Below are 26,009 nucleotides of genomic sequence, written 5' to 3'. Positions count from 1 at the left end.
CTATGATTGTATGAAACTGAGTCACCCCCACCCTCTCAGTTTAGTCAAGTTTTCATCAAAATATACTCACCTCATTCTGTGGATGCTTTTGGGGACCAAAATCCTCCCAAAATGGGGGTGTATGATCTGGATTGGATGAGTATCTTCTTTTTCATCCATCTTGATGCTTTTGAAGTAGAAAAAGTGGAGGAATCAATCCACAAGACTATTTTTTCCAGCAGTGCTAGTTTGGAAAATTTCAAGTCAAAAACATCAAGAGTCATTTTGAGACCTTAAATGAACATATTTTGCATTCTCGGCCTTACTATGGAATATGTAAATGTATATGTAATAGGATCATCCTAATAATGAAGGGATTGCATGTGTAATGTGTGCATTGGTGTATATAGCGATGATGTATTCATTATGGATGGTATGGATGTTATTTCAATGTATGAATCTATTTGAGGTATTTTGAGGCATTTCTGCTATTATTATCTATATTTGGGTTGTCATTAATGCTCACATTGTTGTACATTGTGTGAACTATTGAATTTTATGTATTTGGCTTATAACATTTGGTATGAGAGCATATAATCCTAGGGTTTTTATACTTTGAATGAATCACTTTTACATTTTCATTACATTTTTTATGTGATACTTCAAATGGTGAAATTTTTGGCATATTTAGAAGAAATATCAAGAAAAATTTGGTTAAAATTTAATATTTTAATTCACTATACTTTCATAGATATATTTGGTGGATGTTAGGGTTTGTGATTCATTAATAATGACAACTGAATGTTTCTCCTCAAAAAAAAGGGTAATAATGACAACAGAATGCTTCTCCTAGTGGGAGAAATAGATGGCGGGGAAACCAGTTTACTTTGGGTTGTAAGCATTATTTTAAATTACATTTAAAATCAATCGGATAATCACCCATGTCGGCTCATGAATGGTTTTTGGTATCTACGCCAACTTACATGAGTATAAATATCAGCTAAGCAAAGATTGATTTAGTACAAAAAGGTAAGGAGACACAGTTTCTTGACAACATTGCGGTTTAACTTTAACATGCTTGAACACGGTGAGAGAGTTTGGTTTTTGTGGATTCCGCAAGGCTCGGAAAAAAAGTCTCAGACTCTGATCTACTCGAACTCAACTAGTATGGCTTTATACGATGAAATGTTCGATAATGAGATATATGACAGCAAAAGCGATGAAAGGGAAATCAACTAAAGCGAAAACGAAGATGAAGAATTGAGATATGAAAGCATGGTGGAAATAGCACGCAGTCGTCATGATGACAATAAAGGACATATGAAATATACGGTTTTAAGTCTGAACGACATTGGTGAGCGTCTGCACAATGCTACCAAAAGCGTTTCCACTGTGCTGGCTCTCTCGGAAGCCGAGGCAGCTATTCTCTTGCGTCACTTCGATTGGAATTCTATTAATGCCAACGATCAATGGTTTGCAGATGAGGAGAAAGTGAGAAATGTTGTGGGCCTATTGTTGCAGCCAGACGATAAACATGAGACCAAAGAAGAAAAAATGGAGGAGTTAACTACCTATCCGATATGTTTCTATGATTTCAAGATCAGAGACATGAAGTCACTCAAGTATGCAACCATTTATTTTGCCATGATTGTTAGCGAACTTTTATTCACACATCAATAAATCATGATGGCGCAGGATGCCTCAACCTACGATGTCCACATCAAGGTCCACGATGCTGTGCCATTGTGAGTGAAGACATGGTTTTTTCTCTGGGGTTATCTGAGGAAGATACGAACAAATATAGAACCTATCTTGTGAGGTCATATGTTGAACAAAACAGTATGGTTAATTGGTGTCCAGCGCCAGACTGTGCGTACGGTGTGGAGGTTGACTCTGCTAATTCTAATGTAACTCATGAGGAGGTTCTCTGCAATTGTTCACATAAATTTTATTGGAATTGTTTAGAGTCTCATCGTCCAATAGGCTGGGACACAGTCAAAAAATGGATTGATCAAATTAATAATGGTGATTCACTCAATGCGTACTGGATATTTTGTAATTCCAAGCCATGTCCAAAGTGTGATCGACCAATAGAGAAAAATCAAGAGTGTATGCACATGACATGTGTTGGAATTTAATTCTAACTGCAACATAAGTAGTTGGACAGAAATCTGATTTGTTGTAGATATTCCAGACTGTTGGATGCCTCAAAGTCATGCTTGATATTTTCCACATTAATGTGCATTAAATTTTCAGCATTAAATTCCCCTGCAACAGCCGACTTCATTTCTTCAAAAGGCATCACCGCTTGCTGCATTCAATACGCAGATAAGCTTTAGAAGATATTTTTATTATCTTATTGTTTAAAGCCAAATATGTTTTAACATATAAATGTAATGAACAACAGTTCTGTTTTAGGTTAGAAGAATGATAGAGAGTTCCTTTTGTAACGCACAACAGTGCTGAAACTGTAATTTTCAGATAGTGAAAAATCGGTTTGTGGAACTGAAGCGTTCCTGCTGTAATCCTTCTGTCAAGAGGAAGATGCTCTTCAGCATAATCTTCTGTGAAAATCCCTCTATGTGAGGAAGACGAATTTGTATCAGTTGGTTTACTATTTATAAATAGAAGTTTTATTTGCGCGTTGCTGTTACACCGTAACCAGAAAATAGTCTTGACATCAAAATAGAGTGTTGCTGATACACGAGTTTGAGCATTGTTGAAACATCGTTGCTGATACACTGCAAACAGCAACTGACGAAATTGCGTTGCTGAAACACCGTATTCCTCAAACGATTTTTATTTCCGCTGTGTTAAAACAGAGTATTGTTCTATTTTTTCAGTTTTGTTTAGAATTATCAGAAATTCCAACATGGTATCGGAGCTAGTCTAGGCACTCAGTGAGTCAAAAAACAGAGTTTGTTTTTTCACTGTAGGAGCTGTAAGAAGCTTATTGAGCAGATTTTCTCCAGCAGAGAAATTTTTTTCTTGTTTTTATTTATATAGTCAGTATCTCTTCTTTATTTATACAGGTTAAGATGGCAAATGCTAGAACTGGTTTGACAAATTCCCAACTACCACAGTTTAATGGGAAAAATCACAGTTATTGGTCCATAACAATGAAAGCATTGTTTGCTTCTCAAGGAATATGGGAGCTGGTTGAAACTAGCTATGCTGAACCTGTAGATGCAACAACGTTGGCTACTTTGACAGTAGCAGAAAGAGACCAGTTGAAGAGCGACAGGAAGAAGGATGCCAAAGCTCTATTTTTTCTCTTCCAATCAGTACATGAAAGTGTTTTTCCATGGATCGCAACAGCAACAAAATCCAAGGAGGCATGGGATATTCTCAAAACTGCCTATCAAGGCATGGAGAAGGTGAAGACTACAAAGTTGCAGATGTTGAGGAGAGACTTTGAAACACTCAGCATGAAGGAATCTGATACAATAGATTCATTCTTCACTCAAGTTATTGGGTTGATAACCCAGATAAGATCTCATGGTGAGATTCTTGAAGAAAGAAGGATTGTAGAGAAGTTCTTGAGAATTTTACCCTCAAGGTTTGAATCTATTGTGGTAGCAGTAGAAGAAACAAAGGATCTCTCACAGTTCACAGTAGATGAACTGAGTGCTTCTCTTATGTCTCATGAACACAGACTGAGTAGAGGAACAGATTCCTCTTTTGAGCAAGCATTCAAGACTCAAATGTCTTTTGGCCAAGGAAAAGGTCGAGGCAGAGCAAATAACAGAGGTCGTGGAAGAATCCAAAACAGAGGCAGAAATAATCCTGCAAGCACAAGCAGAAGGAGCTACAATCAGAACCAAAATGAAGGTTCAAGCAAACAGCAAGCTCATGGACAAAGGTATGACAAATCCCAAGTCCAATGTCATTATTATAAGAAATATGGGCACTATGCCAATGAATGTAGAAAAAAACAAAATGACATGAATAGTAGGCAGAATGCTAATTTTGCAAATGAAGAAGATAAGAATCCAAAGATTGTGTTGTTAGCATGTAACATTGCACAAGACAAACAAGAAGATTTTTGGTTCTTAGACTCAGGTTGTAGTAATCACATGATTGGAAATATTGAAATGTTTGCCAATCTGGATGAAAATGTGAAATCTGAGGTAACAACAGGAACCGATAGTAAGATATCTGTCAAGGGTAAGGGCAGAGTCAGTATCCAAGCAAGAAATGGAGAACAGACGATTGTGCGAGAGGTATACTATGTACCTGGTCTGAAATGTAATATTTTGAGCATTGGACAGCTCATTAACAAATGTTACCATGTGTTATTCAAAGATGATATGTGTACAATCAGAGACATACCTCCAAGTAAGAAGATCATTGCACAGGTGCAGATGACCAGCAATAGAATGTTTCCTCTCAAACTCAGGGCAGATTTGAAGGAAGGAAGAACTATTGCAGCTGTTACACAAGAAGTATTTCAGGAACAAGTGAAAGATGAGAATTGGTTGTGGCACTTGAGATTTGGACATCTCAATTTCAGAGGCTTGAATTTGTTACACAGAAAGGGAATGGTAAAGGGATTGCCATTGATCGAGAAACTGGACAACCTTTGTGAAGGCTGCATCTTGGGCAAGCAACACAAAGAAAGCTTTCCAGCAGGAAAGAGTATAAGGGCAAAAGCACCCTTTGAAATTGTTCACTATGATGTGTGTGGACCGATGCAAATACCATCATTTGTTGGAAATAAATATGTTTTAACTTTCATTGATGATTACACCAGAAAGACATGGATGTATATGCTGAAACAGAAGAGTGAAGTGTTTGAGAAATTCCGCCACTTCAAAACTCTTGTTGAGAAGCAGTGTGGGCATTATATCAAAGTGCTTAGAATAGATAGAGGAGGAGAGTACATCTCCAAAGACTTTCTGCATTTTTGCAGAGAGAATGGCATACAAAAGGAGTTCACCACGAGGTATACACCTCAGCAAAACAATATTGCCGAAAGGAAGAATAGGACCATTCTTGACATGGTCAGAAGTATGCTGAAGGAAAAACACTTACCGCATGAGTATTGGGCAGAAGCTGTCATTTGCGCAGTTTACATCTTGAATAGATGCCCAACTAAAGCTGTCATGAACAAAATACCAGAAGAAGCATGGAGTGGTCAAAATAAAACTGTCACTCACATGAGAGTATTCGGTTGTGTAGCATATGCACATGCACCGGATCAACTAAGGAAAAATCTTGACAGTAAGGGGGAGAAGTGTGTCTTTATTGGCTATAGTGATGAGTCAAAAGCATACAAACTCTATAATCCATCCACCAAGAAATTAATAGTAAGAAGAGATGTGCAGTTCATTGAAGATGAAGCTTGGGATGGAAGCTTAGAGAAGACAGTGAATGTGAAGACAATTGTGTCTCACGAAGAAGAAGAGGAAGGGACAGCAGCAAATAATCCTTCCTTGGTGGCACCTCCTCCACCACAGCAAGTACAATAAACCACACCACAAGCTGGAATTCGAACAACCTTGAGAAGTCAAGGAAGTGCTTCTCCAAGCATACCACAGGGATCAGAAATACCCTCAAGTTCAGATGGAACTCCAAGCACACCAAGAAGACCAAGATTCAGAAATCTGAATGAGATTTATGGACAAGGAGAGGTAAGTAACAATACCAATCTGAATTCATTATTCACTTTGTATTGTCATGTTGATGACCCAGTTCATTTTGAAGATGTTGTAAATGAAGATAAATGGATTGAAGAAATGAATGAAGAAATTGGTGCAATTGAGAAGAGTAAAACATGGGAGTTAGTGGACCTCCCTGAAGGAAAAGATGCCATTGGAGTTAAGTGGGTCTATAAGACCAAAAGGAATGCTGAAGGCAAGATTGACAGGCACAAAGCAAGACTTGTTGTGAAAGGCTACAAGCAGCAACATGGCAAAGACTATGATGAAACCTTTGCACCAGTAGCAAGGATGGAAATAGTCAGAACAGTGTTAGCTATTGCAGCACAACACAAATGGAATATTTATCAGATGGATGTTAAATCTGCATTCCTGAATGGAGTGTTAAAAGAAGAGGTTTATGTTGAACAACCTCTAGGATATGAAGTTGAAGGCCAAGAACATAAAGTCTGCAAATTGAAGAAGGCTCTTTATGGGCTGAAGCAAGCTCCAAGAGCATGGTACAACAGAATAGATGCTTATCTAATTGAGAATGGGTTTGATAAGTGTGATGGTGAACCCACACTCTACATAAAGGAGAATGACGGCAAGATTCTTATTATTGTTTTATATGTAGATGATTTGATTTTTACTAGCAATGATGCTTCTCTCATTGTTGATTTTAAATCAGTCATGAAAAGTGAATTTGAAATCACTGACTTGGGCTTCTTAAGATATTTTCTTGGAATTGAAGTAGACCAAAGTGAAAATGGTGTTTTCATTTCTCAAGTTAAATATGTAGAAGCAGTGTTGAAGAGATTTAACATGCAGAACAGCAAGGCAGCTGTGACTCCAACTGTAATGGGGTTGAAATTGACCAAAGAAGACAACAACAAGGATTTTGATCCAAAACTGTACAAGAGCATAGTTGGCAGCCTTATGTACTTGACTGCAACTAGGCCAGACATTATGCACGTTGTCAGTTTAATCTCCAGATTTATGGAAAGACCAAAAGAGACTCATTGGCAGCCAACCAAGAGGATTCTAAGGTATGTAAATGGAATGAAGGGGTTTGGTATTTTATACTCCTCTTCTGAAAGTTTCATGTTGACAGGTTACACTGACAGTTATTGGGCTGGAAGTGCTGATGATAGAAAAAGCACATCGAGATATGTGTTTCATATGGGATCAGGAGCCATCTCATGGGCTTCCAAGAAGCAACCAATTGTGTCTTTGTCAACAGCAGAGGTAGAGTATGTGGCAGCAACAGCAGTAGCATGCCAAGTAGTGTGGCTGAGAAGAGTTCTCAGATATTTATGTCATGAACAAGAAAAGGGCACAACCATTTACTGTGACAATAGCTCAGCAATAGCATTGTCTAAAAACTCTGTTTTTCATAAAAGGACAAAGCACATAGACACCAAATTTCACTTCATACATGAATTGGTTAACAACAGTGAGATTGTTTTGTAGCACTGCAGAACAGAGGATCAGTTCGCTGACATCTTGACAAAACCTTTCGGAAAGAAAAGTTTTGATCATTTCAGGAAATTCCTGGGTATGAAGAAAAAACCCAGCAATTGAAATTAAGGGGGAGTGTTGGAATTTAATTCCAACTGCAACATAAACAGCTAGATAGAAATCTGATTTGTTGTAGATATTCCAGACTGTTGGATGCCTCAAAGTCGTGCTTGATATTTTCCACATTAATGTGCATTAAATTTTCAGCATTAAATTCCCCTGCAACAACCAACTTCATTTCTTCAAAAGGCATCACCGCTTGTTGCATTCAATACGCAGATAAGCTTTAGAATATATTTTTATTATCTTATTATTTAAAGCCAAATATGTTTTAACATATAAATGTAATGAACAACAATTCTGTTTTAGGTTAGAAGAATGATAGAGAGTTCCTTTTGTAACGCACAATAGTGCTGAAACTGTAATTTTTAGATAGTTAAAAATCAGTTTGTGGAACTGAAGCATTCCTGTTGTAATCCCTCTGTCAAGAGCAAGATGCTCTTTAGCATAATATTTTGTGAAAATCCCTCTATGTGAGGAAGACGAATTTGTATCAGTTGGTTTACTGTTTATAAAAAGAAGTTTTATTTGCGCGTTGTTGTTACACCGTAACCAGAAAATAGTCTTGACGTCAAAATAGAGGGTTGCTAATACACAAGTTTCAGCATTGCTAAAACACCGTTGCTGATACACTGCAAACAGCAACTGACGAAACTGCGTTGCTGAAACACCGTATTCCGCAAACGATTTTTATTTCCGCTGTGTTAAAACAGAGTATTGTTCTGTTTTTTCAGTTTTGTTTAGAATTATCAGAAATTCCAACAACATGTACGTCCCCGTGTGAATTTCAATTCTGATCTGCAGGCTGTGCGAGAGGTAGAGATTAAAAGATTGAATGAGTGTAAACAGACGAGAATGAGTCGATCTGGTTTTAAAAATATCAAATGTGTGGTAGATGCATGGTTGCAGATAGCAGAATGTAGGCACATGCTTAAATGGACATATGCATATGGCTATTATTTAACCCCAGCATCCAGCGATCATGATCAGGAAGCTGATATTGTTCGCAAAAAACAAATTCTTTTCGAATTCTTGCAAGGTGAAGCTGAAAGTAGTTTAGAACGACTTCATCATTGCGTTGAAGAAGAGTTGCAAGACCATATAGAAATCGCCCTTAAAGCTGACGCTGATACTTCGACTGGGAAAAAGGCGTTGCGCGATTTTGATGACATCTGTATCAAGCTTGAAAAGCTCACAAAATCGACGGGCCAATATTTTGAAAACCTAATTCACGCTTTTGAAAACAATCTCTCCGAAGTTAGTCGAATTAATGCACTAGCAGGGTGCGCACGAAGAAGAAATTATTACTAGAACCAGCAGTCACTTAATATTAAGTAGTGCAAGTGGGCCGCTGGACTTGGATGAATTTTTCTCACATTTTGTCGTATCTTTATTGGTTCCAGCCTATTAACGATCTTGGACGTTTGTGGCAACCCAATCCTTTTGATTGATTATCCAGTCAATATTATTGTCTGTTATTAATATTTCATGAATATTTATTCTAATAAAGTGTTATCTTTGTTTTTAGTGGAACCTCATAACGGGAAGCAAAGATTTACTTGTGATGTATCTATTCTTTATATTTAGACTTGTCTTGTTAAGTGTAACTTGTGTATAGATAAGTGGATTAAAGTATATCGCCATGTTTAAGCAACTTTTTTAGGTGCAAGTAACCTCGAAGATTAATTTTTATTTTCTCTATCATATTACTCATGTATATCTTTGTTTGGACATAAGAAGGATCTTGGTTTATGGCACCTAAATCCTTGTGATTGATTACTAGTTCAATATTATTATATGTTTGTAATATTTATTTTAATAAGAAGTGGTGATTTATATTTATATTTTATGTGTGAATTCATTTATGGAGGTTATATTAAATGGTCTTAGGACATGCACGTATAAGTTTCATAAATTACATTATATCTTTTTCAATTTAATGTTTAAAGGGGTTGTATTCTATAGTGGGAAGCAACAAGTTCTTCATAGTTGGGCAAGGTTCAATTCTGGCTTAGCTTTGATGTAGTTATTCAACATGTTTTAGCACCTAGAGAGACTAGATAAAAATTGGTTTGTGATGCTTGCATAGATAATTGGATTAAATCTCATTGGAGTGTCTTGTATTTCAATAGAATTTTTCTTGACACATATAGCAACTTATAGTTTCTTGGAAATCTCCAACTTATTGTTTCATAGAATGCAACTCACGAGAATGGAAATAAGCAAATAAGAGGGTAGTCCTACCCTTTCTCACCCTCTTCATTGCCGACCTCTTCCTTGTGCTATATTTTTCCCTTTGTCCTTTGCTCTACATTCCCACTGCCAATTCTGCTTGGTTGACTCCACACTCAGATGGCTTCTATTTCCCTTGATCGGTTTCTTTTGTATTCTTCCACCACCTTGCCGCAATTGCGGATTCACTCCTAGTTCCTGTCCCTTTCCTTTGGTTATCAGCTCCGCAACCTGAACCATTATCCCGCCACCTATTCCTGACATTTCTTCCCTCTAAACTCCAAAATTCAAAACGAAGGCCCCAAGATTCCCCGACCATCTATCTCAAGTGTTGTCAACTCTGTTTTTGTTCCTAGCGGAGACTCTGCTGTTATTTCTTGTTGGTGTGCTGGTTCTTCTTCTTTTGGTGCTGCTGATTCTGCCTTTGTTTGTGTTGGTCTTGAGTCATGTGGGACAAATTTTGCTACACTTTTGCCTTCTTTTCCAAATGAGGGTGCCAACTCAGGTACTACGACAATCGATTCCTCGCAGAAGCGGTTATAATCTTCCAATGTCATCTCCCAGATGCGTGTGAGAGTTTCTACCTTTTGGAGAAATTCAGGCATTGATATGAAGTTCAGTTGATCGAGGTCAGTGTTCTGCAGGGTGCTCCACTATTCTTCGACCTCGTCACATACCTCCCGCAGAGTAATCAAATGCTTATCGACTGGTGGCTTAATATCAGGAATTTTCTTTTTTGTCTTGTCTGATTCCTCCTCAATTTGTTGTACCCTAGCCTCGAGGGAGTTGATCTCGTCATCGATTTTCTTTACCTGGCCTTTGTCCCTACAGGTCTTGTTGTCAGTGATGCGTTGGTGGAGTTGTTGGTGGAGTTGTTCAACGCATATACCCCTCCTGAAAAGAACAACTTTAAAACAAAATTGCATACAAATATCAAAACAATGAACCACATGGAGATATATAAACGCTAACGTCTAAAACAATGAACCACATGGAGATGTATAAAGGCTAACGTCTAAAAAAATGAACCACGTGGAGATATATAAAGGCTAATTTCTAAAACAATGAACCACATGGAGATATATAAAGGCTAACGTCTAGTCCTTTCACATTCATTACAATTCCATAGCTTCAAATATGGTGGAATCAGTTGTACAAATGTACATGAATAATATTTACATAGATTTCCTTAACACAGTTTCTTTAGAAAAGGTTGTTCCAAATAATTAGGTAATTCATGAATGAATAAAGAATACCAAATAAGCATTTTATGAAATAATTCTTTATTTGGGAAACTAAATATATAGAGGGCACCTTTTTACAAGGATGTTTTTCGAACACAATTTGGCACCATAACCTAAGTTTAAATTTACTACCCTAAGTAAGACACTATTATTTCTGGAATTTATTCCCAATATCATGGCCGAATAATACAATCAAGAATAAATATTGCTTCCATATCCGTAGAGTCATGTTACCATGGAAGCACTAGAATATGGCAAAAATATCAACCAACAATGGAGAACCCTCTTGAAAATTATTAATTAACTGGCAAAACAAAGGGATGGTTCATGCCAATAATTTGAAAAATGAATGGACAATGTATCTTGATATAGAAAAAATGAATAATATACTACCCCAATAGAGCGAACTTGTACGACGTGCCACATGTCACGATTTCTACCTTCGTCTCCGAAAATGATACCCAACAAACTACAGCCTGTCCTCTTTCTGTCACCTCTTACAAAATTGGAATCTGATGGTCAAAGAGAAAGTTATGACGATTTTCCCACACTGACATGTTAGAGATCGAATTTAGGAGCCTCTAAACATACTAACTTCCTCAGTTCATATCTTTGAAACTATAGCGAGACAAGATCTGAAATTCGGTCACGAGGTTTGTCACGATTTTGGTTCAAATGGGTTTTATTTTCAGTTTCTGAAGCTTTTTAGAAACAAAATGTATAGCAAAAATTCCACGATGACCTGTTTGAAGTAGAGAAACCCTAGAATCCAAAGCTCTCATACCAATTGTTATGCAACAAGCTCACAAAAATAGCAAAAAGAGATAGACCAATGACTTGAAAAGTAGTCTCTTCAAGGGGGAAACATCCTTTACATTACATAAAATGAACATGTTAATCTAGGTTGTCATTGATGTCAATATAGTAGTGTTTGTGATTACAAATTCTTTGATACATCATTGCCCATTGATGCCCATTGGTCATAATTCTCATAGTGATGAAAGTTTGATATACGATGATATGATGAGATGGAGGACCCAAGTGGATTGAACAGCAGGAGGTCAATTGAACAACAATTGAACAACAAATGACGCGAGGTCAATTGAACAACAATTCAACAGCAGGAGGTCAATTGAACAACAAATGACGCAGGAGGTCAATTGAACAACAATTGAATAGCAAATGACGTAGTAGATCCAGTAAAGCAATAGGAGCAAGAAGCCAAAGAATAAGAGGAAGAGTTCATCAGAAGCCATCAAGGAAGCAGGTTATCACATATGCCCAAGGGTAAGTGTTATCAGAAGAACGAAGAGCAACAACGATATCAGAGGAGAAAAGAAGAAAACATCGGAGGAGCCATATCGGAAGTATCACATGTAATATATGCCCAAGAAGAACCGATATGAAGAAAACAGTGGAGGAGCATAAACAGAGTTATCGGAGGTCACAGGGAGATAAACCATAGGAGCAACAGCTATCGGAAGAGCGGAAGAGCGAAGAGGGGTCACAAGAGCAACAACTATCGAAAGAGCGGAGGTTAGGAGTGTACGGATGTTTGATCGTGCCTGAAGGCCCACGCTAAATCCTAGTCGTCGATCTCATTTTCAAACACTTACATCACAGTCAACGGTGGCGGTTAGGCCTATTTTTTTAACCATGTACAAGTTGAAGACCCGCAGGCCGTAGATTTGATGACCTCATATACCCAATGGATATTCGGTCATAAAGTGATCAGACATTAATCTCAAAACGAACTCAAACTTTTATAGATCAAGGATTTATAATCCTTATCGGCTCCGTAAGGGCAGTTAAGCGTCGTGAATGTTCCCCGACCGATATCATTGTGAACCATTGGATCCAGCGTGCCTTGATCAAACGATGTAGTATCGACTATTGGGTTTGTTGATTGGGTGGATCAACAACCGTCGATTAATAATGAGATCAACGGTGGAGAATTAATCCAATAAGACTTGGGACTGTGTGGACCCGAGAAGTTTATGGACATAAGTTTATTTTATTTGAGGTTCGGTCATGTGCATTCACATGGGACCATTGTTCGTTTGCAGGATTAAAGGAATAACTCCGTTTTTTCATGAATTTGCGATCACAATTAAAGGTGATGACGTGGCATGTGGGACCTCCATATGGGTAACGTATCTCAGGCATCTATCATAGAAAAGAGGCAACAATTCACAACTCGTGAACTTGAAGGAACAGAGGAATCCGGAAGGTCAAGCGAACGAAAGAAGAAGTCGAAAGGTCAAGAAGCCAAAGGTCTGGCACACGATGAAGATACAAAAGAAGTCGAAGATCGAGTGAGAGAGATGTAAGCAGAAGGACAGAAGTAATCTATAGGTCTAGCAGGACAAAAGGAAGCCAAAGGTCCAGCAGGCCAGAAGGAAGCCGAAGGTCCAGCAAGACAGAAGGAAGCCGAAGGTCCAGCAGGACAGGAGGAAGCCGAAGGTCCAGCAGGACAGGAGGAAGCCAAAGGACGAGGAAATTCTATTGATTGGGTTAATCTTTGAAAGGCTCAGACGTGTGATTAATAAATCAAGTACATAATGCAACCTGAAGAACAATTCTGTGAAGGGTAAAAATAAAGCTTCATCTGACATCGTTTGAAGGGAGCAGTAGCCAGCACCGACATTAAAGCATTTGTGAGTCTGGTTCTAGGAAGTGAGAGATCGTGATAGCAAGAATAGTGAGAAGCAGTCATGCTTGAAACAATTACCACAACAGTAAAGAACAGAGGCTTGAAAATACAGAATTCCTTTTGTGCATACGTTGAGGCTTAGCACAAATATCTTGTTGGAAAGCTTCAACAAATCTTGGAAACATTATTGGAGAACATCATGCCTATTTGAAATCATCATGACGTAACTTTGCAGACTCTGTTAGGGCAATATGAAGAGTTGTGAAGACTCCTTCATATGAAGACAGGTTGTCATTGATGTAGCAGTGAAGGTGTAGATAGACAGAATTCAGTGAAGAAGATGTTGGGAGCAGAGAATTACTATCAAACATATCTAGACAAAATATAGCAATGTGTTGGAGCCCAAAGGGTTGGTGCCCTAAAGGTTGCAGCCTCAAACAAGCAAGGTTGGTGCCTTGACAAGATAAGGTTGGAGCCCTTGGGGTCGGTGCCTCAGAATTGGAAGGATTGGTGTCCTTGGAGTTGGTGCTCCTAAACACAAGGTTGGTGGCTTGAGAAGATTTATTTGGTGGATGTTAGGGTTTTTGATTCATTAATAATGATGACGGAATGTTTCTCCTAAAAAAAAAGAGTAATAATGACAACAGAATGCTTCTCCTGGTGGGAGAAATAGATGGCGGGGAAACCGCTTTACTTTGGGTTGTAAGCATTATTTTAAATTACATTTAAAATCAACCAGATAATCACTAATGTCGGCTCATGAATGGTTTTTGGTATCTGCGCCAAGTGACATGAGTATAAATATCAGCTAAGCAAAGATTGATTTAGTACAAAAAGGAAAGGAGACAGAGTTTCTTGACAACATTTCAGTTTAACTTTAACTTGCTTAAACACGTTCAAAGCGTTTTGTTTCAGAGCAATAGCTAGCACCGACATTGAAGCACCAGAGGGTTGGTGCCCTGAAGGTTGGAGCCTCAAACAAACAAGGTTGGTTCCTTGACAAGATAGGGTTGGAGCCCTTGGGGTTGGTGCCTCAGAATTGGAAGGATTGGTGTCCTTGGAGTTGGTGCTCCTAAACACAAGGTTTGTGCCTTGAGAAGATAGGGTTGCTACCCTAGAGGTTGGAGCCTCACAAAAGACCAAGTTGGTGCTTGGAAACATATTGGAGCCTTATATATATTGTACCAGATTTATTATAAAGATTATATTAATAAAAGCATTTATTCCTATTGTTCATTTTGCGTTCTAAATATAAATTATTTAACTAGTAAAAATAACAAATATATAGGAGTCTAAGGGGTCACAATATAATGAGAGCCAACATAAAAATAATGTAAGGGAACAACAATAATAATAGTGGGCTTCTATGGGGCACAATAATAATAATATGGGGACAACATGGGCACAACAATAACAATAAGGGTTACAATGACAATAATAAGAAGGGAATACACTAGTATTATAGGGACCTAACAAAGCCCATTTCTTTATTAGGATCTTCATTCTGACAAAGCCTTGTATTTAATGGTGTTTCGATATCTTGAATATACGAAGTAAAAAAGGGAGAGGAGAAAACTTCAAAATGCACATGTTAACTTCAGTTATATTTCAAATCGCTTAAACAAGGAACAACCTCTCTTGTTCTCAATAAGTCGCGATGCCTCTTCCACCCGTACTACAAATATTCATTAAATGCTTCAACCATACCTTTAAGGAAATAAAATAAAGGTTGAAGAAGAAAAAGGCTTCCTCCACAATGAGGTGATGCAAACAACTTCATCGTGGTATTAAATAAGTCTGTTGGCAATGAAGTGATGCTTGCATCTCCTTGAGGTGACTCTGTTGGGTTACTGAATAGGCTCGCTCATAGCTGAATAGGCCCTCTCAGTTTAGTCAAGTTTTCATCAAAATATACTCACCTCATTCAGTAGATGCTTTTGAGGACCAGAATCCTCCCAAAATGGGGGTGTATGATCTGGATTGGATGAGCATCTTCCTTTTCATCCATCTTGATGCTTTCAAAGTAGAAAAAGTGGAGGAATCAATGTACAAGACTATTTTTTCCAGCAGTGCTAGTTTGGAAAATTTCAAGTCAAAAACATCAACAGTCATTTTGAGGCCTTAAATGAACATATTTTGCATTCTCGGCCTTACTATGGAATATGTAAATGTATATGTAATAGGATCATCCTAATAATGAATGGATTGCATGTGTAATGTGTGGATTGGTGTATAGAGTGATGATGTATTCATTATGGATGGTATGGATGTTATTTCGATGCATGAATCTATTTGAGGTATTTTGAGGCTTTTTGTTATTATTATCTATATTTGGATTGTCATTAATGCTCACATTGTTGTACATGGTCTGAACTATTGAATTTTATGTATTTGGCAACCAAATCCTTTAGATTGATTATCCAGTCAATATTATTGTCTCTTATTAATATTTGATGATTATTTATTTTAATAAAATGTGACGATTTATACTTATATTTAATGTGTGATTTTACCTAGGGTTAATCTTTGTTTTCAGTGGAACTTCATAGATGGAAGCAAAGAGTTTAACTTGGAGTTTAAATTGTAATGCAAGGTTCAATTTTCATGAAGTCTTACTTTTGATGTATCTATCCAACATGTGGACTTGTCTTGTGACCTGTGTATAGATAACTGGATTAAAGCACATCTCCATGTCTAAGTAGTTCTTTTCCCTGGAAGATTAATTTTTATTATCTCTATCATATTACTCATGTATATCTCTGTTTGAACATAATAAGGATCTTGGTTCATGGCAACCAAATCCTTGTGATTGATCACTAGTTCAATATTATTGTATGTTTGTAATATTTATTTCAATAAAAAAGTGATGATTTATATTTCTATTTTATGTGTGATTTCATTTATCCAGGTTATATTAAATGGTATTATGACATTCATTTATAATTTTAATAAATTACATTATATTTTTGTCAATTTAATCTTTAAAGGGGTTGGATTCTATAGTGGGAAGCAACAAGTTCTTCATAGTTAGGCAAGGTTCAATTCTGGCTTAGCTTTGATGTAGTTATTCAACATGTTTTAGCACCTAGAGAGACTAGATAAAAATTGGTTTGTAATGCTTGCATAGATAATTGGGTTAAATCGCATTCCCGTGTCCTTTTAAAGCAACTCTTCCAGTGTAGAATGGCTAGTGACTTGGTGTTTTTTTAATCCACTCCTTCTATAAAGGTCAACCATATAATTTAATTACCGTTTTCCATGGAAATGGTATATATGGGCACCTAGAAATTTCACAATTTCAAGCCTTCACTAGGCATATATTGGCACCTAAAGATTTTAGTGCAATTGTGTTTTTTTTAAACGACCACTGCATAATACATAGAATAGTATCATACTCACCTCTACTGGAAGATAGTTGGGTTGTTTTTTCCTACTTACATCTAAGCACAAAACCTCACCTGAATAAACTAAAGGATTTTTTTTTGTATTCACAAAGTAATCGAACACTATCATCTCCACTATTTGGGGACACTCATTTTCACAATTTCCTTCAGCTCTAACTTTCATCGGAAAACTTTAGATAGGAAGGCCCTAAGTTATCTAGCCAAAAGAGAAATTAATAGCATTGATGAAAATAACAAATATAACATGTTAATCCATAAACAATAAAAAAAATAGCTAGAATAGAGAACAAGGAATTATACAACTATTCTTTGCAAATTTTATCACTTAAACTAGAGATCTAAAACTACATATTTTTGTGTATTTTTTTATTCTTATTCCTTTCATATATTGTTTTTCCTGCCAGAGAATAGAATTTCACAAGCCTTTAAAAATACCATATTACAGTAATCTAAGATTTTACATATTTTTTGTTGCATTCACCTTAGTCTCAAAAAAATATGTAAAAATAAATAAAATTGAGGAGAAAACTTGTCTCACTTGATGCCAAGTAATCCATCTTGTAACTTTCCTTGATGAAAGTTGTGGTTTACCACCCAGAGTTCAACCCAGAACCTTAGCACTAACCATTGTTTCCAAATCAAAAGACAAACATCATCATGGTGGACTATCACTACCTATCATACCTAAAAACAAAGGAGTGCACAACCTATATTAAGTCCAATTACCTAAAGGCAATAGAAAACCTTAGTAAGGACATTCAATTTCACATAACTCGATTCTAGTTTATGATTAAAAACATGCTTGATAAATTTTCATAGAATCACACACTCTAAAGCCCCGAATGACTATGGTTTGTTTCACGTTGCTCGTTAAATTAAAACAGATTTCATTTTGTTAAGGCCTGTACCACTTGAATTCCATGAGTTTCATAGTGATGAGCCTCAATCCAAGACTTAATCTGCATGAGAAAACTAACCAACCTTTTTCATGGTGGAGTGAGATATTATTAGGTAGGGAGGAGCTCTTATGGGATATCCTTTTGGGAATCATGCAATGATGTCTCCAAAGTGAATGCCACCACTTGAGAAGCACTCATTTTATTCACATTGATGGTAGCTTTACACACCCATCCATATATGAGATTGATAACTCCATTCTAGGTAGAATTATAGGCTCTTGGCATTGCCTCGAGGTGTAAAGAAAGAAAGAGACACAGAGAATCATATAATTTGGATGTAGAGAAAAGAGAGAAGTGCAATTGGATTTTAGAGAAAGAAGTGAAGGAAATGACACTAATTGTGTGCATTTGAGTTGCTTTTATTGTCATTTTTCAGTGGAAATATGATGGGATTTCAACTTCAAAGGATAACTACCTTATAGAATGTGGATCAAAATGCAACATCACAGTGGGGATAAATATCTTTAATGCATATACCCCCTCCTAAAAAGAAAAAATTTAAAACAAAATCTCATACAAATATCAAAACAATGAATCATGTGCAGATATATATAGTCTAACATCCAGTCCTCTCACATTCTTTACAATTCCAGAGCTTCAAATATGTTGGAATGAGTTGTACAAATCTACCTTAATAGATATCCTTAATAGAGTTTCTTCAGAAACCGTTGTTCCAAATAATTACTTAGCTAAGTGACTAGGGGCTTGAAGTTAACTTGGGCTCCTTGTCGTACTCACTTCCTCCTCTCCTTTGCCTGGATATGATCTACGTATTTCCTCTATCTACTGAATCTAATCTTCTGAAATTTCTTTCCTCTTTAAGGCTTAAATTTTCTTCAAAACATGCCTTACCGAAAAAGGAAACTAGTTTACATCCAGTGGGTTTTGCATGTAGTTTGATTTTGGTACAAGAGTTAACAGGACTTTGCATGAGTTTTGGATTGCAAACCATGAAATGGAGGAGAAACCATGAAGAGAATTTTGCATACGACCATTGTAAGAAAAAAATCTTTTATGAAAAACCAGTTTTTCACCAATAAAATGAAAATTAAAGGATAACTACCTTATAGACTGTGGATCAAAATGCAACATCACATTGGTGGAAATATATTCAACGCATATACCCCTCCTCAAAAGAACAAATTTAAAACAATATTGCATACAAATATCAAAACAGTGAACCACATGGAGATATATAAAGGCGAACGTCTAAAACAATGAACCACATGGAGATATATAAAGGCTAACGTCTAAAACAGTGAACCACATGGAGATATATAAAGGCTAATGTCTTGTCCTTTCACATTCATTACAATTCCACAGCTTCAAATATGGTGGAATCAGTTGTAAAATCTACATGAATAATATTTACATAGATTTCCTTAACACAGTTTCTTTAGAAATGATTGTTCCAAATAATTAAGTAATTCATGAATGAATAAACAATACCAAATAATCCTTTTATGAAATAATTATCTATTTGGGAAACTAAATATATAGAGGGCATCTTTTTACAATGATGTTTTTCGAACACAATTTGGCACCATAACCTAAATTTAAATTTACTCCCCTAAGCAAGACACTATTGTTTCTAGAATTTGTTCCCATTATCATGGCCGAATAATACAATCAAGAATAAATATTGCTTCCATATCCATAGAGTCATGTTACCATGGAAGCACTGGAATATAGCAAAAATATCAACCAACAATGGAGAACCCTCTTGAAAATTATTAATTAACTAGCAAAACAAAGGGATGGTTCATGCCAATAATTTGAAAAATGAATGGACAATGTATCTTGATATAGAAAAAATGAATAATAGATTACCTCAGTAGAGAGAACTTGTACGACATGCCACATGTCATGATTTCTACCTTCGTCTCCGAAAATGATACCCAACAAACTATAGCCTGTCCTCTTTCTGCCACATCTTACAAAATTGGAATTTGATGGTCAAAGAGAAAGTTATGACGATTTTCCCAAGCTGACATGTTTGAGATCGAATTTAGGAGCCTCCAAACACCCTAACTTCCTTAGTTCATATCTTTGAAACTATAGCGAGACAAGATCTGAAATTCAGTCACGAGGTTTATCACGATTTTGGTTCAAATGGGTTTTAATTTTAGCTTCTGGAGCATTTTAGAAACAAAATTTTTAGTGAAAACTCCACGATGACCTATTTGAAGCAGCGAAACCCTAGAATCCAAAGCTCTCATACCAATTGTTATGCAACTAGCTCACAAAAATAGAAGAAAGAGATATAACAACGACTTCAAAAGTAGTCTCTTCCAGGGGGAAACATCCTTTACATTACATAAAATGAACATGTTAATCTAGGTTGTCATTGCTGTCAATATAGCACTGTTTGTGATTGCAAATTCTTTGATACATGATTGTCCATTGATGCCCATCGATCATAATGCTCATAGTGATGAAAGCTTGATATATGATGATATGATGAGATGGAGGACCCAAGTGTATTGAACAACAGGAGGTCAATTGAACAACAATTGAACAACAAATGACGCGAGGTCAATAGAACAACAATTCAATAGCATGAGGTCAATTGAACAACAAATGACGCAGGAGGTCAATTAAATAGCAATTGAATAGCAATTGAACAACAATTGAATAGTAAATGATGCAGTAGATCTAGTAAAGCAACAGGAGGAAGAAGCCAAAGAATAAGAGGAAGAGTTCATTAGAAGCCATCAAGGAAGCTGGTTATCGCATATGCCCAAGGGTAAGTGTTATCAGAAGAACAAAGAGCAACAATGATATCAAAGGAGAAAAGAAGAAAACATCGCAGGAGCCCTATCAGAAGTATCGCATGTAATATATGCCCAAGAAGAACCGATATGAAGAAAAAAATGGAGGAGCATAAACAGAGTTATCGGAGGTCACAGGAAGATAAGCCATAGGAGCAACATCTATCGGAAGAGCGGAAGAGTGAAAAGGGGTCACAGCAGCAACAGTTATCGGAAGAGTGGAGGTTAGGAGTGTACAGATGTTTTGATCGTGGCTAAAGGCCCGCGCTAAATCCTAGTTGTCGATCTCATTTTCAAACACTTACGTCACAATCAACGGCGAGGGTTAGGCCTGTTTTTAAACCATGTGCTAGTTGAAGACCCGCAGGCCATAGATTTGATATCCTCATATATCCAATGGATATCGGGTCATAAAGTGATTGGATGTTAATCTCAAAACGGACCCGACCTTTTATAGATCAAGGATTTATAATCCTTATCGGCTCTGTAAGGGCAGTTAAGTGTCATGAAAGTTCCCAGACCGATATCGTTGTGAACCATTAGATCCAGCGCGCCTTGATCAAACGATGGAATATCGGCGATTGTGTTTGTTGATCGGGTGGATAAACAACCGTCGGATTAATGATGAGATCAACGGTGGAGAATTAATACGATAAGACTTGGGACTGAGTGGACCTGAGAAGTTTATGGACATAGGTTTATTTTATTTGGGGTCCGGGCTTGTGCATTCATGTGGGACTAGCGTTCGTTTGTGGGATTAAAGGAATAATTACATTTTTTCATGAAGTTTCAATCGCGATTAAAGGTGATGACATGGCATGTGGGGCCTCCATATGGCTAATGTATCACGAGCATCTATCATAGAGAAGAGATAACAGTTCACAACTCGTGAAATTGAAGGAACGGAGGAATCTGGAAGGTAAAGCGAACAAAAGAAGAGGTTGAAAGGTCAAAAAGCCAAAGGTCTGGCAGATGATGAAGATACAAAAGAAGCTAAGGATCGAGTGAGAGAGATGTAAGAAAAAGGACAGAAGTAAGCTGTAGGTCCAACAGGACAGAAGGAAGCCGAAGGTCCAACAGGACAGAAGGAAGCCGAAGGTTCAGTAGGACAGAAGGAAGCCGAAGGTCCAGCAAGATAGAAGGAAGCCGAAGGTCCCGCAGGACAACAGGAAGCCAAAGGTCCAACAGGACAGGAGGAAGCCGAAGGACGAGGCAATTCTGTTGATTGGGTTAATCTTTGAAAGGCTCAGACCTGTGATTAATAAATCAAGTACATAAAGCAACCTGAAGAACAATTCTGTGAAGGGGCAAAATAAAGCTTCATATGACATCATTTGAAGGGAGCAGTAGATAGCATCGACATGGAATCCTTTGTGAGTCTAGTTCTTGGAAGTAAGAGATCGTGATAGCAAGAATAGTGAGAAGCAGTCACGCTTGAAAAAGTTACCACAACATTAAAGAACAAAGACTTGAAAATAGAGAATTGCTTTTGTGCATACATTGAGGCTTAGCACAAATATCTTGTTGGAAAGCTTCAACAAATCTTGGAAACATTATAGGAGATCATGATGCCGATTTGAAATCGTCATGAGGTAACTTTGCAGACTCTGTTAGGGCAACATAACAATAATAATGTAAGGGCACAATAATAACAATAGTGGGCTTCTATGGAGCACAATAATAACAATATGGGGACAACATGGGCACAAGAATAACAATAAGGGTTACAATGACAATAATAATAAGGGAATACACTAGTATTATAGGGACCTAAGAAAGCCCATATCTTTATTAGGATCTTCATTCCGAGAAAGCCTTGTATTTAATGGTGTTTTGATATATTGAATATACGAAGTAAAAAAGGGAAAGGAGAAAACTTCAAAATGTTAACTTCAGTTATATTTCAAATCGCTTAAACAAGGAGCAAACTCTCTTGTTCTCAATAAGTCACAATGCCTCTTCCACCCGTACTACAAATATTCAATAAATGCTTCAAGCATACCTTTGAGGAAATAAAATAAAGGTTGAAGAAGAGAAAGGCTTCCTCCACAACGAGGTGATGCAAACAACTTCATCGTGGTATTAAACAGGTCTGCTGGAAACGAAGCGATGCTTGCATCTCCTTGAGGTGGCTCTGTTGGGTTACTGAATAGGCTCGCTCACAGCGGAGTAACACGAGGGAATGTGTTTAACCCATATTATCAAAAGCTTGGTATACTTGTCATCTTTCTCCCCTAACAAAACACTTGAGGTGTGACTAGACTTATGTTGATGTGTTTCAAGCTAAGAAAAAAATAGAAGAGGTTATTCCTTTAATGGAGATAAGTGATGTTTAGGTTAACTTATTACTAGATGTTCACATATTAAATCTATTGGTAATTATGTCTTAATATGCTCATTTAATTTTTCAGACAATCAGCTACAAGAAAATAATTTTGATGTCCATGAATGTACGAAACTGAGTCACCCCCATCCTCTCAGTTTAGTCAAGTTTTCATCAAAATATACTCACCTCCTTCAGTAGATGCTTTTAGGGACTAAAATCCTCCCAAAATGGGGGTGTATGATCTAGATTGGATGAGTATCTTCTTTTTCATCCATATTGATGCTTTCAAAGTAGAAAAAGTGGAGGAATCAATGCACAAGACTATTTTTTCCAGCAGTGCTAGTTTGGAAAATTCAAGTCAAAAACATCAAGAGTCATTTTGATGCCTTAAAAATGAACATATTTTGCATTCTCAGCCTTATTATGGAATATGTAAATGTATATGTAATAGGATCATCCTAATAATGAAGGGATTACATGTGTAATGTGTGGATTGATGTATATAGTGATGATGTATTCCTTATGGATGGTATGGATGTTATTTCGATGTATGAATCTATTTGAGGTATTTTGAGGCATTTCTGCTATTATTATCTATATTTGTGTTGTCATTAATGCCCACATTGTTGTACATGGTGTGAACTATTGAATTCTATGTATTTGGGTTATAACATTTGGTATGAGAGTGTATAATCCTAGGGTTTTTATACTTTGAATGAATCACTTTTACATTTTCATTACATTTTTTTCTGGGATACTTCAAGTAGTGAAATTTTAGGCATATTTAAGAGAAATATCATGAAGAATTTGGTTAAAATTTAATATTTTAATTCACTGTAATTTCAGAGATATATTTAGTGGATGTTAGGATTTGTGATTCATTAATAATGACAACTGAATGTTCCTCGGAGAAATATATGGCGGGGAAACCGCTTTACTTTGGGTTGTAAGCATTATTTTAAATTACATTTAAAATCAAGCCGATAATCACCAATGTCGGCTCTTGAATGGTTTTTGGTATCTGCGCCAAGTGACATGAGTATAAATATCAGTGAAGCAAAAATTGATTTAGTACAAAAAGGTAGCAGAAAGAGTTTCTTCACAACATTGTGGTTTAACTTTAACTTGCTTAAACACGTTCAGAGCATTTTGGTTCCTGTGGATTCCGCGTTTTGTTTCTGTGGATTCCGCAAGGCCCGGAAAAAAAGTCCAGCGCCAGACACTGCGTACTGTTGTTGAAAACGTAATTTCAACTGAACAACAGATGAGCCGTGCAGCAGCATTAAGACAATAACCATGCGCATGTATTCCTACCAAAACAGCTCCAGAAAATCACCAAGGATCGGGGCACAAGACATCGTCGATGAGCGATCACCGATATCGCATCGGCGAGTCGGAATGGAGGACTTACAAAGAGGTCTGGGCTTTTATATCTTGCGATGAGCGATCGTCGATATCGCATCGGCATGTCACATCGGCGCTCTCAAAGGGGGCAAGGCCTTTCGCACACACACACACACACACACACACACACACACACACACACACATATATATATATATTTGTGATCCGATGAGCCGGACCCGACGGGTATTCAACATTTTATTTCATATTGTTTCAGTTCCACCAGCGGCCTTTTTCCCGTGTTTTTAATGTTTTCTAGGCATAAGTCAAAATATATCGCATCGGCGGATATCGCATCGGCATTTCGCTATCGGGATAGCCAAAGGGACAGGGCCTATACATATGACATGCATCCGACCCGATGGGACGGACCCGATAGAATTATAAAAAATTTCTGATAAATTTTCAGCGTTTTTGCGTGTATTTTCAAAAAGGCGGACTCGATAGAAAAGATATATATGTGTGGACCTTTGATATTAAAAAAAAATGGCAAAGCGGGCAGGATTTCTCAGTGGAGCGGAACTCGTTAAAGCAAGCATGGAGAAGTACAGCACGCGAAGAAGTAGGTTGCGATCCAACTCTTGCACATTGAATTCTCAGCTACCGCAGTTAAAGTGCTGCTCAGCCAAGGACAAGAAGGACAACCTCGAGCAGTTCACAGCATGGGACTCCATTTTTGTTCATTAAATCATTCAGATTTTAAAAGTAATTTAATTTTTTTTGCGTTGTTGCCTGTTGAGAGAGAGAGGGTAGAAGCGCAGCAGCGCATGTGAATGAAATGTTGTTTTTGAACATGAAATGTAATACGCAGCAGCCTAGTATACACAATGTAATGGGAAAGGAATGAATAGAGTTGCACTGTGTATATTTTTTTTTGGTGAATCCCTTGAGTGAAAGAGGATGAATTTTGTATCATGAATTCTATTTTAATGAATACAAATCCTTTTATGGGTGTGTAATACTCTGTTCTTAGAAATTTCTTTTAAAGCTTATCATGTGGCAGAAACAGAGCATTGTCTCTGTGTTCAGTTTGTTTGTTTTTGGAATTTTACCAGAAAAATTTCCAAGAAGTTGACTCTGCTAATTCTAATGTAGCTCATGAGGAGGTTGTCTGCAATTGTTCACATAAATTTGCCGGAATTGTTTAGAGGAGTCTCATCGTCCAATAGTCTGCGACACAGTCAAAAAAATGGATTGATCAAATTAATAATGGTGATTCACTCAATGCTTACTGGATATTTTGTAATTCCAAGCCGTGTCCAAAGCGTGATCGACCAATAGAGAAAAATCAAGGGTGTATGCACATGACCTGTACGTCCCAGTGTGAATTTCAATTCTGTTGGTTATGCCTTGGTGTTTGGTTTAAACATGATTCTTGCAATCAATATAGTCCTGATCAGGTTGCAACAACATCAGGAAGAATTGATGCAGGGAATCAATCCAGGAATTCGGCCTCAGTCGATTCTAGGAAAAGGTTTGCAGCTAAAACATCTTCTTCATCAGATAGGTTGGTATTTTATATGGAAAGATGGAAGGCAAATGAAAAGTCAGAGGAAAAGGCGTTATCTGATCTGCAGGCTGTGCGAGAGGTAGAGATTAAAAGATTGAATGAGTGTAAACAGACGAGAATGAGTCGATCTGGTTTAACAGAGTTCAAATGTGTGGTAGATGCATGGTTGCAGATAGCAGAATGCAGGCACATGCTTAAATGGACATATGCATATGGCTATTATTTAACCCCGGCATCCAGCGATCATGATCAGGAAGCTGATATTGTTCGCATAAAACAAATTCTTTTTCGAATTCCTGCAAGGTGA

General features: G+C 37.2%; 1 protein-coding gene across 1 annotated transcript; it reads left to right on the top strand.

Moving 5' to 3' along the window:
• The first annotated feature begins 1,254 nt into the window (after positions 1-1,254).
• Positions 1,255-26,009, top strand: LOC149170370 (uncharacterized). Its single transcript, XM_089425542.1, has 4 exons — positions 1,255-1,470; positions 7,944-8,015; positions 8,109-8,456; positions 25,593-26,009. Exons 1-4 carry the CDS (start codon positions 1,255-1,257, stop codon positions 26,007-26,009), a joined length of 1,053 nt encoding a protein of 350 aa, XP_089281668.1.

This window comes from Pinus tabuliformis, chromosome 4_2 (genome assembly GCF_031772625.1).
Source record: "Pinus tabuliformis cultivar Carrire ecotype Pingquan chromosome 4_2, CPIR1, whole genome shotgun sequence".
In the NCBI taxonomy this organism is placed as follows: domain Eukaryota; kingdom Viridiplantae; phylum Streptophyta; class Pinopsida; order Pinales; family Pinaceae; genus Pinus; species Pinus tabuliformis.
Note: the sequence above shows the minus strand (reverse complement) of the source record. Positions and strands in the feature narration are given on the sequence as shown.

Bases quoted from the DNA above. Each gene is read 5' to 3' on its own strand.
- LOC149170370 (XM_089425542.1), top strand. From the start codon at position 1,255: ATGGTGGAAATAGCACGCAGTCGTCATGATGACAATAAAGGACATATG. The intron at 1,471-7,943 runs GTGAGAAATGTT...AGTTTTGTTTAG, and splicing joins GGTTTGCAGATGAGGAGAAA to AATTATCAGAAATTCCAACA. The intron at 8,457-25,592 runs GTTAGTCGAATT...AGTCCTGATCAG, and splicing joins TTGAAAACAATCTCTCCGAA to GTTGCAACAACATCAGGAAG.